This window comes from Spermophilus citellus, assembly GCF_964194105.1.
Source record: "Spermophilus citellus genome assembly, chromosome: 12".
In the NCBI taxonomy this organism is placed as follows: Eukaryota; Metazoa; Chordata; class Mammalia; order Rodentia; family Sciuridae; genus Spermophilus; species Spermophilus citellus.
In genome coordinates this window covers 78,264,229-78,280,367 of record NC_138198.1, presented here as the reverse complement: position 1 = coordinate 78,280,367, position 16,139 = coordinate 78,264,229, and the positions used below count along the sequence as shown (strand labels likewise).

The window sequence follows — 16,139 nt, the reverse complement described above, 5'->3', positions numbered from 1 at the left end:
AAATTAAACTTTAATGCTTGGTGCCAATGTTAAAAATAATAATAATAATAACAACAGCAACAACTTAGACTTGACCACAGAAAGAAATATCTTTGACTTTTAAAACTGTGTTTCCAGAACTAGTGGACATGGATCCCGGAATAGTCAAATTGGCATATTTTCCAGTTCTGAAAAAGTCAAGGACCCAAGACCACTTAATGACAAAGCATTCATTCAGCAGTGTATTCGACAACTCTGTGAGGTATTTTATAATTCAAATAATAATTGTGAATGTCCTCTTAGGTATTTTCCAATAATTTTATTATGACAAAATGTTTGATGTTTCATAAAAGTTATTGTAGTTTCTTACAGAAAATGGTTATGCATATAGTGTATCCATGAAATCTCTACAAGCTCCATCTGTTAAAGACTTCCTGAAGATCTTCACTTTTCTTTATGGCTTCCTGTGCCCTTCATATGAACTTCCTGACACAAAATTTGAAGAAGAGGTTCCAAGAATCTTTAAAGACCTTGGGTATGAACATTATTAATATTTCTTAGTCTGGGGAAATTATTGGAACCTAAAAACCAAATTCAATAAATTTAATGTTTGAGTTAGAAAAATAACATGTTTTAAGATGATTACTGTGAACAATACATATAGAATGAATAGAAGAGGAATTATACTGTGGATATATTAGTCTGTTTCGTGTTTGACTTATAAAGAACAGGCATTTATTTAGCTCATGGTCTAGGGGGTTAGAAAACCCAAAAGCATGGTGTCAGCATCTGCTCTGTACCTGGTGAGGGCTGGATCATGACATGGAAGAGGGTATCACGTGGCAAAACAATACAAATGTGTCAGAGATCTGACTTTTATAATAAAGCCACTCCCTCAATAACATTCCTCTAGATGGATTAATCCATTCATGAGGGCTCTGCCAGTCACCTCCCAAAAGTCCCCATCTCTGAATATCATTAACATCTGACTTTATGGATTAAGTTTCCAATCCATGAATTCTGGGAGATGAACATTCACACCAAAGCAGTAAGTTAGTACAGAACTACATGTGATAGAGCATGAGGCCCTAAACTTCCGAAGTGATGGGGTAGAAAGTACATGCTGGTTACCACAGGTTTTTTGGGTTTTTTTTTAATAAATATTTTATTTAGTTGTAGTTGAACACAATACATTTATTTTAATTTATTTTTATGTAGTGCTGAGGATCTAACCCAGCACCTTGCACATGCTAGGCGAGTGCTCTACTGCTGAGCCATAACCCCAGCCCTGGTTACCACAGATTTTATGGAAACAAAAACAACAGCATTGAGGTCTGATGGAGTGAATATGAATTTGGAAAGGGCTAAATAGAGTAAGCACAGTGTTGGATTTGGGGATGAGTAGTTCTTACAGGTGGTTTATTGAATTTAGGGAAACAAAAGATCTTTTGATAGGACTCCAACATGCTGATTATAAATCAAATTCCACATATTGAGGGTGTATAAATACAAATTAATCTGCAGAGAAGAAACCAAAAATACACAAAATCATTTTGGATAGTTAGATGACTAGCACAGAATCACAATAAAATATTTCCTAAACAAGTTAAAATAATGGAATGTGGGGAATTTTAAAAACGTAACTTCTTGCTTAATTTGCCCATTATTTTTACCATATTAATATAAGCTTTTTTCTCCCCCCGCCCGCCCGCAGGTATCCTTTTGCACTGTCAAAAAGTTCCATGTATACAGTGGGAGCCCCACATACCTGGCCTCACATTGTAGCAGCCTTGGTTTGGCTAATAGACTGCATCAAGGTATTTGGTTTCACCTTTTAAATGTACACATAGGAAAGTTTGGGTTTTTTCTCTAAAAGGTAGTCTTGCTTTTGCCACTTATCTCAAGTCTGCTTCAAAGTTTTCATTTTTCAAAGTGCATTTAAGTTCCTGAGACTATCAACATGTCATGAGAGGTGAGGGAGATAAAGTTCATGTTGGCAAAGAGGTTATTCATTTTCATGAGGTTTTACAGTTTAAATTAAAATGAATCAATAGGAAATTGATTTTTTTTTTATTTTCCCTCATGAAATTCAGTTTCTCCTATTTTAAAACTAAAATCAGTATTTATTGTAAAAAGTTTTAGAAAATACTGAATGATGTACCCATAATCTCTCAGTTTAGAGACAACTTAAAGCATTTCTTTTGGTTTTAATTTTTTTATTTGTTTTTGTGGGGCTGGGGATTGAAGCCTGGGCCTCAAGCATACTAAATAACTAAGTCGTACCCCCATCCTGGGTATATTTTTAAAAATGCTTTATTACTTTACAAAGTATGTACAGTCATGTGCCACATAATGACATATCAGTCAGTGATAGCATTTATGACAATAGCCCCATAAATCTATCATAGACCTGAAAAATTTCTATCACTTTGAGATATTATTTTTACCATATTAATATAAGCTTTTTTTATATTAAGCATTACTTAATGTTGTTAAGCATTACTCACATTTCTATGGTGTTGCTGGTATAAACAAGGCTACTATGCTTTGTGACTGAATTAAGTACTTACTATACCATACTTTTTATTGTTACTTTAAAGTTACCTACTCATTTTTAAAAATGTTTACTATAAAACAGTGTGCCATGTTATGCAGGCAGCAGCCTCATGCATCTTGTGTTTACCACATTTCTTGACTGGATCAAGAGGCCATGTCAAGTGATTGACCAATACCATCTAGGTGTATGTAAGTACACTATGATGTTTGCACAAAGACAGAATTGACCAATGCATTTCTCAGAATGTGTCCCCATCATTAGGTGATGCATGACTGTATTTTCTTTTATATATTGACAAATTCCCTCCAGGAAACTTGTTTCATTAAATACTCAACAATGTGTGAACATACTCCTTTTCCTATCATAGGCATTACTATCAAAATCCACCAATTTGGGAGCTGAAAAATACCTTGTTTTAGTATGTGTATTTTTTGTTGTTTTTGTTAATTTTTTAAGTTGTTAATGGATCTTTATTTTTTATTTATTTATATGGGGTGCTAAGAATCAAACCTAGTGCCTCACATGCTAGGCAAGCACTCTGACACTGAGCCACAACCCCCCGCCCCCAAGTATATGTATTTTGAAACAAAAAATTTATACTTTTGTTTGTTCTGTTATTTATATTCCTTTTGATTTGCCTATATGCACTTTTATGGCCTATTTTATATTTCGTTATTTTGCTATTTTAACGTTTCTGTATTGAACTCCTTACACAGCAAACTTGTTGATGGTTGATTTTATTTTGTTTGACATGGGAACTTGTGTGTTTCCCAGGCTGATCTTGAACTGTTAGGCTCAATTGATCCTTCCACCTCCGCCTCCCAAGAAGCTGGGACTACAAGTTCTCCCCATTATACCCAGCTATTCCTTTGATTTCCCTTTTTAGGGTTCCTCCATAAGACAATTGTCAAGATTAACCAAATCTAAACCTCACACACTCTAGGCAAGCACTCTGCAACTAATCTATACCCCCAGCCACATTGTTTTTAATAGTTGGCAACATAACAAGCAAAAAAAGATCACTAATATTTTCATATTTGCATTTTGTGCTATTTTATTTGTTTTTTGTTGTTGTCGTTTGTTTTAACTGTGTTGGGCATCAATTCCAGGTGATTGTTAGGTAAACAGTCTATCATTGAGCTATATCCAACCCAAGATTGCCATTGTATAGTTCAAAAATGATTCATTTAGGGCTGAAGGTATAGCTCAGTGGTAGACCACTTGCCTAGTATACATGAGACCCTGGCTTCCATCCCTAGCACTACAAAAAAATAATAACATAAGTTAAAGAAATTAGCCCCTGTCTATATTATTTTATATTATTATTATATTATTTTATTTTCCTTTTGATTTTATGTACTCTGTTTTGACTATTCTGAATTATGAATTTTTATCAATCTCTTCCTTTTGTAGCTTCTGAGTTTCCTGTCCTACTTAGCAATAGAATTCTTAAAACCAGTATGGCCCCCTGACATTCTCTTGGTCACCAAAAGCCCTTAAGTAAATATAAGTAGGCAGTGGGTGGATGGATTTTGACCCAAGAACCATGCTAGTACATGGAGCATCAGCAGTTGTCAAAAAAAAAAAAAAGAATAGAAATCCAATACCAGCGTCCATTAATAAAGCACAAATTATTGGACTTTATATATAACATTTATACATTTAACTGTCTCACATACCCCATGGACATGGTAACCACCTCTGCATTCTCGCTATCAGATATCCCTATTAGCACTGGAATACTTCAACCTTATTTGCCTAAAATCTTAGGATTTTGTTATGTGGTTGTGAGATAACATCTCCAGATGTACAGGAACTGCTGTGACTGGTCAGAGAGAGACCTCTTTTTTGGACAGTACTGGGATGTCCATCTAGGGCCTCACACATTCCAGGCAAGCATTGGAGCACTGAGCTTCATTCTCAACCCTTTTTATAACTTATTTTGAAACAGTCTTGTTAAATTGCCCAGGCTGGACTCCAATTTGTGATCCTCCCACCTCAGCCTCCGGAGTTGCTGGGATTACAGACACTGCATCCAGCTAGAAAAAGAGATCTCTTGAGATGCCTCCAAGCCCATTATTTAGGTTGGAATCCCCTCTTTCCTATCTTGCTTTTCTCAATGTGATAAAATTGAACACTGCAGCAACATAGAATCCGTGAGACACTATAGGTTTCTTGTTCTAATTGTCTTTCCCATTTAATCTTAGAAATTTTAGTCACACCTGGGAAGGCCTCCTTTATTCCCTGGTGTTTTTTGTTTGTTTGTTTGTTTGTTTGTTCTTTTTTTTATGCCTCCAGTTATTTTCCCTAGTACTTTTATGGCTTCTTTGTATTGTTGTTCATTTTTTTGTTTTCTGTTTTTTGGTTTTTTTTCTTTTTTTGAGACAAGGTCTCACTGTGTTGCCCAGTCTTGTCTCAAAAGCCAAGGCTCATGTGATCAGCCTCCCAGATAGCTGGACTACAGGTGTATGCCAACGCACCCAGCTTTGTGTTGTTTGAAATCTTTATCCCTCTGCAATTTATTTTAGCTTAAGAAAGAGAAAGCATTATTTTTTAAATAACTCACTCACCTATCTTAGTAACATTTACTGAATAACCTATCGTTTCCCAACAATTTGGAGCTGTTCTCAATGTATTCTTAGATCTGTTTTTCTTTTCTCCTATCCCTGCATCATGAGCATTCTAATTGCTTTGCTTTCTAACATATTTTATGTAGTAGAGGCAGATTTTTATTGCTTTTCACAAGTTATCTAGCTATTCTCAGATCCTCACTTTTAAAGCCATTTTGCTTTTGCTCCCCATTGACATCACATTGAATTCATAGATATATTGGGGGGAGGGGATTTCTATCTTGACGATATTCAGTCTCATCATTTGGAAAAGTAGTCAATCTCTTTTTTCCTATCTCTTTTGCTCCTTCAGTTTTATTATTTAGTTTTAATGTATTAAGATAGAGATAATGTTTTTCATGTTGAAGTTCATCTGCTTTAACCAGGAATGGGTAAAGGTTGTTGTATGCTTTTGCAGGATCTATTGAGAGTATTCTTTTTCTCTTGACCTGGTTTCCTAATAGCCTCTGTTTGTTCATTGTTTATTATTCTTTTGCTACACTCCCAAATTGCTTGTTAATATTTCATAAAGTTTGGTTTCTTCTTTCATTCTCTCTATGCCTCCTTTCAGAGCTTGGCACATAATCGGTTTGAGTGGCAGTAGTTTAGAAATTCCCATCTCCTCTACTGATGACCATGAATAGGAGGGTTGTATGTGCCCCTAGAGTTCCCTGGTAGCCTTTGTTTAATGATCAAGCGGGCAGAGCCTGGCTTATCTCATATCCCTCTGCAGGCTTTCTGCCTGAAGTTTCACAATCTTGAGAAGTGGTAGTATTTTGAAAAAAAATGTAATCTTTAGCTGAAAAAAATGCCTCAAGCGTATTTGCTGTACTGGAGACTGAACTTGAACTTAAGGAAATTTCTATTAAACCATAAAATGTTATGCGTTAGCACTGGGTCACATCCCAGCTGTTTTATTTTTTATTTTGAGATAGGGTCTCACTAAGTTGCCTATCCTGGCCTTGGATTCATAATTCTTCTCCTTTATCCTCCCAAATTGCTGGGATTATAGGTGTGTACCATCATGCCTAGCTATATTTCTTTTTATCTCTGTACAATTTCAAGTTGCAACTATTTCAACCAAATCTTTTCATTTTAAAACTGTCAGTCCTTGCAGTTGAGGCTTCTATAGTTCCTGGAGAATCTGTCTGTCTGTGTATGCTCTCCTTAAACCTTGCAGAGTAGTAACAAGGAAAAGGACATTTGACAAGGCAGCAGAAACTTCTTTATCCTAATGACAAGGTAGAAACTTCTGTTGTTTTCTTGGGCTCTGTCATACATGTCTTTCAGACTTCATTAAACCAGACTGTCACCTGAGGCCCTGTCAATGAAAGACAAGGCAAAGAATGAATTGATAAAGCTCCCTGCGTCCACCCTAGACTTACAGAAAGTCTTCAGTGCCTTGAGATTAGGGAAAGGGTAGAAGGACAGGCAACTCTGGGCTAAGAACAGTGTCTTCCCAAAATCCTGTATATAAGTCCCAGGAAAAGAAAATTTCCCACCAAAAACCACCTTCATTTATTACTTTCAAATTTCAATAATTGTAGTATTTCTGAAAGTTTATATTGTAAAATTGAATCTAAGGTTCATATTTATACATGAGATTTACCAAAATTGAACTCAAAAGAAATAATTATTAGTTCACCTTTTCTATGGCAGTTCTGATTTAGATTCTTAGAGTTGCATTAAAATGTGTATATTCTCAATAGATTAATAGCTGTATAAGGATCACATGTTTTTCTCTATGGAGAAGAACTAAATGTGGAGCACTTCTTTCCAAAATTTTAAGGGATTTTTTTACTAAAATTTTAAGGATCATGTTTTAAGATTCAATATAATATCCCAGAAAAACAAACTTTCAATCATGCAATTAAAAGCTTCTGAAAATGACACTAAAAAACAAATTTGAGGGGCCAGGGTGGTGAATTAATGGTAGAACACTTGGCATAGTATATGTGAGGCACTGGGTTTTATACCTGGCACCACATAAAAATAAAATGAAAGGTATTGTGTCCACCTACAACTAAAAAAAAACTATTAAAAAAAAATGTGAGCCAGGAACATTGGAGCACACCTGTAATTCCAGCAGCTCATGGGCTCAGGCAGGAGGATCACAAGTTTAAGGCCTGCCTTAGGAACTCCATGAGGCCCTAAGTAACTTCCTGGGATCCTATCTTAAAAAATAAAAAGGACTAGGAATATAGTTTCATGGTAAAGAGCTTCTGGGTTCAATCCCCAGAACCACCCTACCCTAAAAATTGACAAACATGAAAGCCATGTTTTTCACATCTAGACAATCAACTTACTACGTTGTTTATTTGCTAACTAGATATATACTGCCATGAAAGAAAGCTCACCTTTATTTGATGATGGACAGCCATGGGGAGAAGAAACTGAAGATGGAATTATACATAATAAGGTAAAATGTTTTATGTTATATATCTTTTCCTCCTCTTATAGAATGAAAATATTAATAATATTTTAATGTATTTGTTAATACAAAGGATAACAAATTGAATCTTAGAATATTACACATAGGTTCTTTATTTTGTTCTGACTTTTTAGTTTAGACATATTGTCACTTACCATGCACTTTTTATAGAACTATATACTTTTTTTTTTTTGTAGAACTATATACTTTACTGGAACCTAAGCTGTGTGACAAGCCTCCCCTCCCCCATTTCCTAAAATATGCCAATCTATATATCTAAATGGAATAAATACTAGATCCAAGGAATAACTTTGAGATTATGCACTTGTGTTCCCAGCATATATAAAAGATCAATTACCACACGGTCCCCTAGAAGAAAAGCTTTCTATCTCTAATTTTAACCTTCACTCTTTGGAGCCTTTATCACCAAAAGAGAGTGGAAATAATTCCATTCTCATCTTTTATTACTGCCTGGTCAGTAGTTCAGAGGTATATTAACTAATGTGTTATTACTGCCCTTTTTTGAGCAAGAATATGCATGCCCTTAACTACATCAGCAGTGATCCCAGCTGGAACTGCATCTGGAAAGCCTTTGATCTTACCCTAGAGAGAGTTCTCCCACATTGCAACATGTGTGCTCAACTACATTTAGTTGTACCTCAGTTTCACCCAAATATAATTACCACCTATTAACTGTTAAATTTCTTGACATTCATCCAAAAGGTTTAAACCATTAAAAGTTATTCTTGCCATCGGAGCTATTATTTCAAATGATTAAATATAGAGAAACACTTTGGAATCTATAAAGTGCTATTTTTAATTATAAAGAGTTTTCACTGTATTAAATTCACCAGATTCTGATCCTCAGCTTTGTGGGTCTGTAAACTCATTTTTTTTTTTTAATCTGTAAGATAAAAATTGGAACAAGCTTTGGGAAACTGATTCACTATTACGAAAAATCACGAGACTGATTTGAAGTAGAATGAAAATATATTGTTTTACCATCAGTGATAAGTCTGTCCAGTTATAGGAATACTTGTACTGCCTATTTAAGGTACTCCTTCCATATCAACCAAGTAATGAGAAAGATGCTTGTAAGCAAAGAATTAGCACAAAGGGAATTGCTTTGCCTTCTAATAAAAATACTCATTCTCAGGAACCAAAATACCCAATGACTGCAAAATAGAGTGTTACTTTCTCTTGGATAAATATTCAGAATTTTGATGCTCTACTGTTTAGATCTCTATTTACCAGGCTGTTTTTGAGCTGGAAGTTGCAGTGTAATTATAGCAAGTTTCCTTGTTTTTTTGAACTTGAAATTCTGAAGATATTTTTAAAATAGGAAATACATATTTATACCTCTTATTTATACCTGGCCACTCATGACATGAAGTATAAAAAAAAAAAAATTCCCTTATGTTCTGCTGCGGATGTACGTTCCTGAAGAGTAACCAGGTCAATTTCAGCTTTACCACATGAGAAAGGAAGCAAGATAAATGACGCATTTTTTTTTTTTTTTAAGAGAGGAGAGTTCCTAGTAATCTAATACTACATTTAGAAGTAGCATGCTGAGTATATACAGCGTATAGGTTTCTGTCTCTTAATCATACAAATTTATATAACTACTTAGTGTTTCTGACTTCTTTTTTATTCAAAATAAATTTTCACTTAGAAATGTGGAACAAACTAATAGAATCATGACTTTGTTTTTAAAATCTGCTTTACCCAACCAGTTATTTTTGGACTACACCATAAAATGCTATGAGAGTTTCATGACTGGTGCTGACAGCTTTGAAGAGATGAATGCAGAGTTACAGTCAAAGCTGAGTAAGTGTTCTCATACCCAGTATGCTTGCCTTCAGTCATTTACCTCTGCTCTTGGTATGGTAATTTATTTTGCCATATCTAATGTTCGTAAGAGCTCTGTACTTTAAATGCATACAGATGCCTGCAGATTTTTTTCTTTGGTGGAGAAAAGTAGTAGTGGAGTACAGAATACTGGTGTTGATGTCAGTCCTAAAGTCGCTTAGCAACTGTGAACTCAACAAAAAACTTCATCACTCTGACAAAGCTTTGCAGGATTAGATGGCAGTATAATACCAAACACGACCAGCAGCATTGAAAGTAATTAATAAATGTTATTTTTTCTAAGGAGATAGTATCCCTCTTGTGTCCTTGCTTTATTATTTGAAAACTTAAAGCACCAATTAGTCAAAAGACCTAAAGTCTCTTTTTAAATTCGCAGAAAGTTAACAGATCATTATATTTCTAAATAAAGAAATATTTTTGTATTCAGTATAATCTGATGACATCCCAATATTTAGTGGTTAACTCTAAAATGATCCAGGGACATTATTTTATATTGTTCCTTAAGTTAGAATTACCTTGTATATAAAATGTCAGAGAAAGGTAAAATAGATATGTGAAGCTATTTCTTCAAAAACAATTGAGTCAATCAAAACAGGAGAATATCACCTCGCCACTCATGGCATGAAATGTAAAAAAAAAATTCCCTTATGTTCTGCTGGGAATGGACATTCCTGAAGAGTAACCAGGTCAATTTCAGCTTTACCACATGAGAAAGAAAGCAAGGTAAATGACACTTTTTTTTTTTTTTTAAGAGAGGAAAGTTTCTAGTAATCTAATACAGAAAGCATCTAATGAGTTACTTTATATTTCTGTATGTAATTAAGCATACAAATTTACCCATTCGAATTTTTGTTGTATATCTAGTATGTGTTAGGCATCATTTAGACACTGGGGATAGAGTAATAAATATGAGATTAAAAGAATCCTTGCCCCTGTAAACTTACATTCTAATAGAAAGGGACAGTAATAAATGAACAACAATAAATCAAGCAGTGATTAGTGCTGTGGAGAAAAATCAAGTAGGGTAAGAGGAATAGAAAGTTACAGTGCAGGGCTGGGATTGTGGTAGAGCACTTGCATAGCATGTGTGAGGTACTGGGTTCGATCCTCAGTACCCACATTAAAATAAATAAAATAAAGATATTGTGTTCATCTACAACTTGTCCAGTGGAGCTGCCCAGAGGCTGAAGCAGGAGAATTATAAGTTTAAGGCCAGCCTGGGCAAAACTTTGTGATTTGACCAGAGAGATAGAAGGCAAAAAATATTGTGGACTGAGTCTTATGAAGTTTTTTTGGGTTTTGTCTCCAGAGGATTTATATAATGTAGATGCTTCCAAGCTGGAATCATTAGCAGCGAAAAACAAAGCATTGAATGAACAGATTGCAAGATTGGAACAAGAGAGAGAAAAAGAGCCGGTTAGTAAATGTGTTTATGTACTACCTGGAGAGCTCTTATAGATTCTTGGTCTCCTTAGAGAATACTGGCTGTTTTTATCAAAAATTTTTTGAATGAGCTAACAAAGTAAGCTTCTTAAAAGTTAAATATTATATAGAATAAATTCCCATTGAAAACATGTTTGGTATCTATGGAGTTTTGTTTTCCCTTGAGATCTTCAGTCTTTGACTAATGGTGTTCAGAATATGATGAAAGATTTCTACCTTTTTACATAAGACCAGAAATAGCTTTTGAACAAAGTCCCCGTGGTATATATCTCCAAAGAGCACTATTAACAAGAAGCCCTGAGTTTATAGTTAGTAAAAAAAGGAATAGTGATATATCTGACTTACATATTATCCTAAGTGTTTTCTAAAGACTAAATTAAAATACTGGTATCTTAATTTTATTTTGTGTATTACTAATGAAGCACCCAGGCTGTTCTGTAAAATAAACAATTTTAAATGATTGTGTTTTTTTTCTCTTTGGCCCTTGTGGGGATTTTTTGTTTTGATTTTTCCTATTCTAAACTGACTTATTGAAAAGTCCATGTCTTTATATAGGTAATAATAATATAGTGCTCTTTCATTTGATTCCTCTTAAAATGAAAGGGAATGCTAATTAAACTTTCTCTAAGATGAATTTAATAACATTTTTTCTTTTAAAATGAAGTATGGAATGATTATTGATGAGAATAACTAATTTAATATTCTTTTCTCTTAAAGAACCGTCTAGAGTCATTAAGGAAGTTGAAAACTTCCTTACAAGCAGATGTTCAGAAATATCAGGCATACATGAGCAATTTGGAGTCTCATTCAGCCATTCTGGACCAGAAATTAAGTGGTCTTGATGAAGAAATTGCTAGAGTAGGTAAGCACAGCTAATGCTGAAAGACCTATGTTATCTATATCTATTTTGCTTCTATGGTAAATTTTTATAGCTGGTTACCAAGTTTCCAATGCCTTTTCTGTTTTCTGAAGCTGCTTTAACAAATTACTACAAACTTGGTAGTTTAAAAAAAAAAAAAAAAATTACTCAGTCTATCGTAGTTACAGGTGTTGTATGTCCAAAAACCAATAGCACTACACTCCTCCCAAGGACTTAGGGTAAATCTGTTCTTTGCCTTCTCTAGCTTTTGGTGTTGGACAGTGTTCCCGAGCTTGTATCTACATCACTACATTCTCTGATTCTCTGCCTTCATCTTTATATTGTCTTCCCTGTCCTTCATCTTTATATTGCCTTCCCTATGTGTCTTTTTTTTTTTTTTTTTTTTTTTTTTTTTTAAGATGATGAGATGGAGTCTTGCCAGGTTACCTAGGCTGGCTTTAAACTTGCTATCCTCCTACCTCAGCCTCTCAAGGAATTGGGATTAAATGTTTGTGCCACTATGTTCAGTTTTTTTCTATGTGAAGTCTCCCTCTGCTTTGACCTTAGAAGGATGCTTGTGATATTTAAAGCCCACCTGCGTAATACAGGGCTATCTGCTTGTCCCAGTATTCTTAATCACATCTGCAAAACTCCTTTTCCAAATAAAGTAATGTGTACAAGTTCCAGAGATTAGGACTTCATATATTTGTGTCGCCATCATTCAACCTCCTCCACTTTTTTAAGCACAAGCTCTCTGAAGTCAACAGGGACCTACCCTAAGAACACATGCTGCCTGATATGAGAATGTGTGTGTGTGTGTGTTATTCCATATTTATTCTATTCTGCTTTGTAATTAATAAGCCAGACTCTTGATCTCTGCCTGTTTCAGTGTGCTTTGTCTTACTCTCCATTGCTACAAATAAAAGCAGCTCAGCAGCTAAATCTGAAAATAAGATGAAAAGATGCAAGTACTACAATTCTCAAGAAGCAAAAGCACAACTAAAGAAACCTTGTTTGTATCCTGAGTCTTCCTATCCTTGTTTTCATAAACACATATCCATCTTAATTGTAAAATTGGCAAATACTGTGGCACACGTATTTGATAGCATCTAGAAGGAGAGCAAAGGAAGATTTCTACAAATCACAAAACTGTTGGGCTATAGTTCAAAAGTAAATACATGAACAAATTATCCTGTTTACTTTCTCAGGAATTGGCCTTCTTGTATTTTATTTTAGGACTTTATAAATTGAGTCTGTACCATGCAGGAATTATATAGATAATCCTCAGGAATTTTGATTTAACTCAGTCTATGAAGTATTGATCATCTGTCAAGTCAAGTCTTGTAATTATCCCAAGTATTTGCTAAATCAGTTTTGTTTTTTTCCAAATGACTGTGATTTTGTATGTTTAATTTGCTCTAAACAAACTAACCATTTTACACTTGGCTCCTAGTCACTATCCTTTGTTTGTTCTCCATCATGACAAGGAACCATAGACTAATTTATTATTCTAACAATGTTTGTAATGTAATTAAGTCAATACTTTCTAACATTAATACAGTATGTTCCTTATTAGCATGTAATTAAGAGAATTCTCATATTTCCTACTTCTGAAAATTTTTTCCCAATTGTTGCAAACTGAATAGATAAGAGAGTAATACTTCAGCTATCATTTGTCATTTCAAAGTGGTTTAGTTTGAGAGATTAATTTTGTAACGATTAACCTAAGATGTCTTAATTCTTGGGAGTATTTTAACTTTCTTGATTATTTAAAGCCATTATCAGCCAAGACTGTAAAAGATATATTTAAACTCTAAACATTTTTGAACAGGTATTTGTGATAAATGCATAAAGTTTTACCTAAACCAACATTAATTTATTTTAAGTTCAGATGAGGAGCTTCCCAAATATTGGGCTTGGGCTATGTAATCCCAACAGCTCAGGAGGCAGGAAGATCACAAGTTCAAAGCTAGCTTTAGCAACTTAGCACAGCCCTGCAACTTAGCAAGAACTTAGCAAGACCCTGTCTTAAAAAAGAAAAAGAACTGGGGATATGAGTAAGTGCTTAAACACCTCTGGGTTTAATTCCTGGTACAAAAAAAAAAAAAAAATTGACATAGTGGTCCTCTCAGCACTCAAGATGATGTTCTTTACCCAGTTAGTCAACCCTTCCCTTTATCACAACCTGTTATAAAAATATTATCATCTATGTAAGGCATGAGTCAGGATGTTGGAAAATACTGATTTTATCTTTTTAAATATATTTTAGATGTTCATGGACCATTTATTTATTTCTTTGTTTATTTATTTATTTATTTATATGCAGTGCTGAGAATCAAACCCAGTGCCTCACACATGGTAGGCTAAGCAAGCACACTACCACTAAGCCACAACCCTAGCCCTAAAAACTTTATTTTAATGAAATAAAGTTTTTATATTTGTGGATGTGGTTTTTCTGGCTATTCAAAGAGTCATCTATTGTGCCTGGAGTTGTGGCTCTGTGATAGAGCGCTTGCCTAGCATGTGTGAGGTACTGGGTCTGATTCTCAACACTGCATACAAATAAATAAAAAATAAAGGTTCACTAACAACTAAATATTTTTAAAAATAAAAACATAAAGTTTATATTTTTTTAAAGTCATCTATTAAAAGCATTTAAATGAACATTAACAGAAACAGACTAGCCCTTTTACCCCTCTTAAATACAAATATTCTTAATTGTAATTATTATGTATTAGGTTACAGTTTTTTCATATACTACTTTCTGAAAACCATAGTAAGACAATAGAGAAATAAGATACTAACATAGAACGTTAACTGTATTATTTCCAAGAATGTTATTAGCAAGAGACCTAAATTAGCCAAAAGAAGAAGAAATATGTATGTATACAACTTGGATAGTTAGACATCGGTCCTGTTAGATAATGGCATCAGTTTTTTTGTAGGAATTGAAGAAGTTAAAAGTTTGTTTTTTTCCAATTCAGAACTAGAATGTGAAACAATAAAACAGGAGAATGCACGTCTACTGAATATTGTTGATAACCAGAAGTACTCAGTTGCAGACATAGAGAGAATAAATCATGAAAAAAACGAATTGCAGCAGACCATTAATAAATTAACCAAGGAACTGGAAGCTGAACAACAGCAGTTATGGAATGAAGAGTTAAAGTATGCCAGAGGCAAAGAGGCGGTAAGTCGTACCATTTTCAGTGGCAACTCATCAGAGTTGACCTTTTTAAAGGTCTATTCCAATTAAGAAGAACTTGGTGGGTAGACTAAATTGGCTAAAGAGGTAAAATTGTCTAACACTGACATTTAGCATGACTAAAATACTCATTACTTTTATGTCAATTCAGTAACACTTTTTCACAGTCATATTTAAGGTTTCCTGTATTTTATAACAGTGAACGAAGAAATAAACAAAAAAATCTCTCTTAAGACCATGAAATAATTTTCATAAATCCCATCTGTAGAGGAGGGAATGAATCCCTCTTCATTTACCTATTCACTCTTCATACATTTCTGTAACAGCCACTGTGTGCCACTTACTCTTGCTGAGCATAGGGGAAATAAAGATAAAAATGCAAAGACTCTTCCATCAAGAAACATCTGACCTAGCCCAGCTTAGTGGCAAATGCCCATAACCCCAGCCTCTCAGAAGGCTGAGGCAGAGATAACACAAGTTTGAGTCCAGCCTCAACAACTTGGCAAGACAGTGTTCCAAAACAGAAAATAAAGATGACTGGTAGGGTTCCCCTGAGCTCAATCCCCAGTGCAGTACTGCCAAAAAGGAAGTAAGGAACATGCTTATATTTTCTATTGTGAGATCAAATTCTAATAGATATTTGCACAAGGTGCTAAGGAAGCATAGAGTATACCTAACCCAGATTTAGTGTGCATGATGTGGGGAAATGGATGAGAAGGTTTTTAGAAAAGGCTTCCTTTAAGAGATAACACTTCAAATTGAATTAGGAAATATAAGAAAGAGTTAACATGGCAACTCTTTTTTGCATGAATTAGCAAAAAAGGAATATATGGGAAAGCTCAGACTAAGCAGCCTAATGTACAAGCTTTTCTTGTAGTTTATATAAGTTCAGTCATTATCCTGAAAACTCTCAGAACTTAAAAATTATAAACAGGTGTAATCACCTCTTCAGAAAGATGTTATTTTTGGCAATGTGAAAAATGTGTTGGAAGGGAGCAAAACAGTTAAATAAGGATCTGAAGCAGTAATCTAGGGAGAAATTACAAGCTAAATTTAGGTAATGCTAATAAGGATTCTAAGAATTGGGTGGATTCCAGCTACTTAGGAGGTACAGTAAATGAGATAGATGAAAGAGAGGGGGAGCAGCCATGTGTCTAGCTTGCACAGTTGGGTGAGTAGTAGTACCA

The 16,139-nt window shown here is 34.4% G+C and overlaps 1 protein-coding gene across 1 annotated transcript in view; it reads left to right on the top strand.

Moving 5' to 3' along the window:
• Positions 1–16,139, top strand: part of NDC80 (NDC80 kinetochore complex component) — a 40,843-nt gene that overhangs the window by 4,604 nt on the left and 20,100 nt on the right. The window contains exons 4-11 of the mRNA XM_081263423.1: positions 118–241; positions 342–514; positions 1,694–1,796; positions 7,475–7,564; positions 9,310–9,403; positions 10,755–10,861; positions 11,606–11,750; positions 14,732–14,937. Coding sequence (XP_081119549.1) covers positions 118–241; positions 342–514; positions 1,694–1,796; positions 7,475–7,564; positions 9,310–9,403; positions 10,755–10,861; positions 11,606–11,750; positions 14,732–14,937 — 1,042 coding nt within the window. The remainder of the gene's footprint in view (positions 1–117; positions 242–341; positions 515–1,693; positions 1,797–7,474; positions 7,565–9,309; positions 9,404–10,754; positions 10,862–11,605; positions 11,751–14,731; positions 14,938–16,139) is intronic.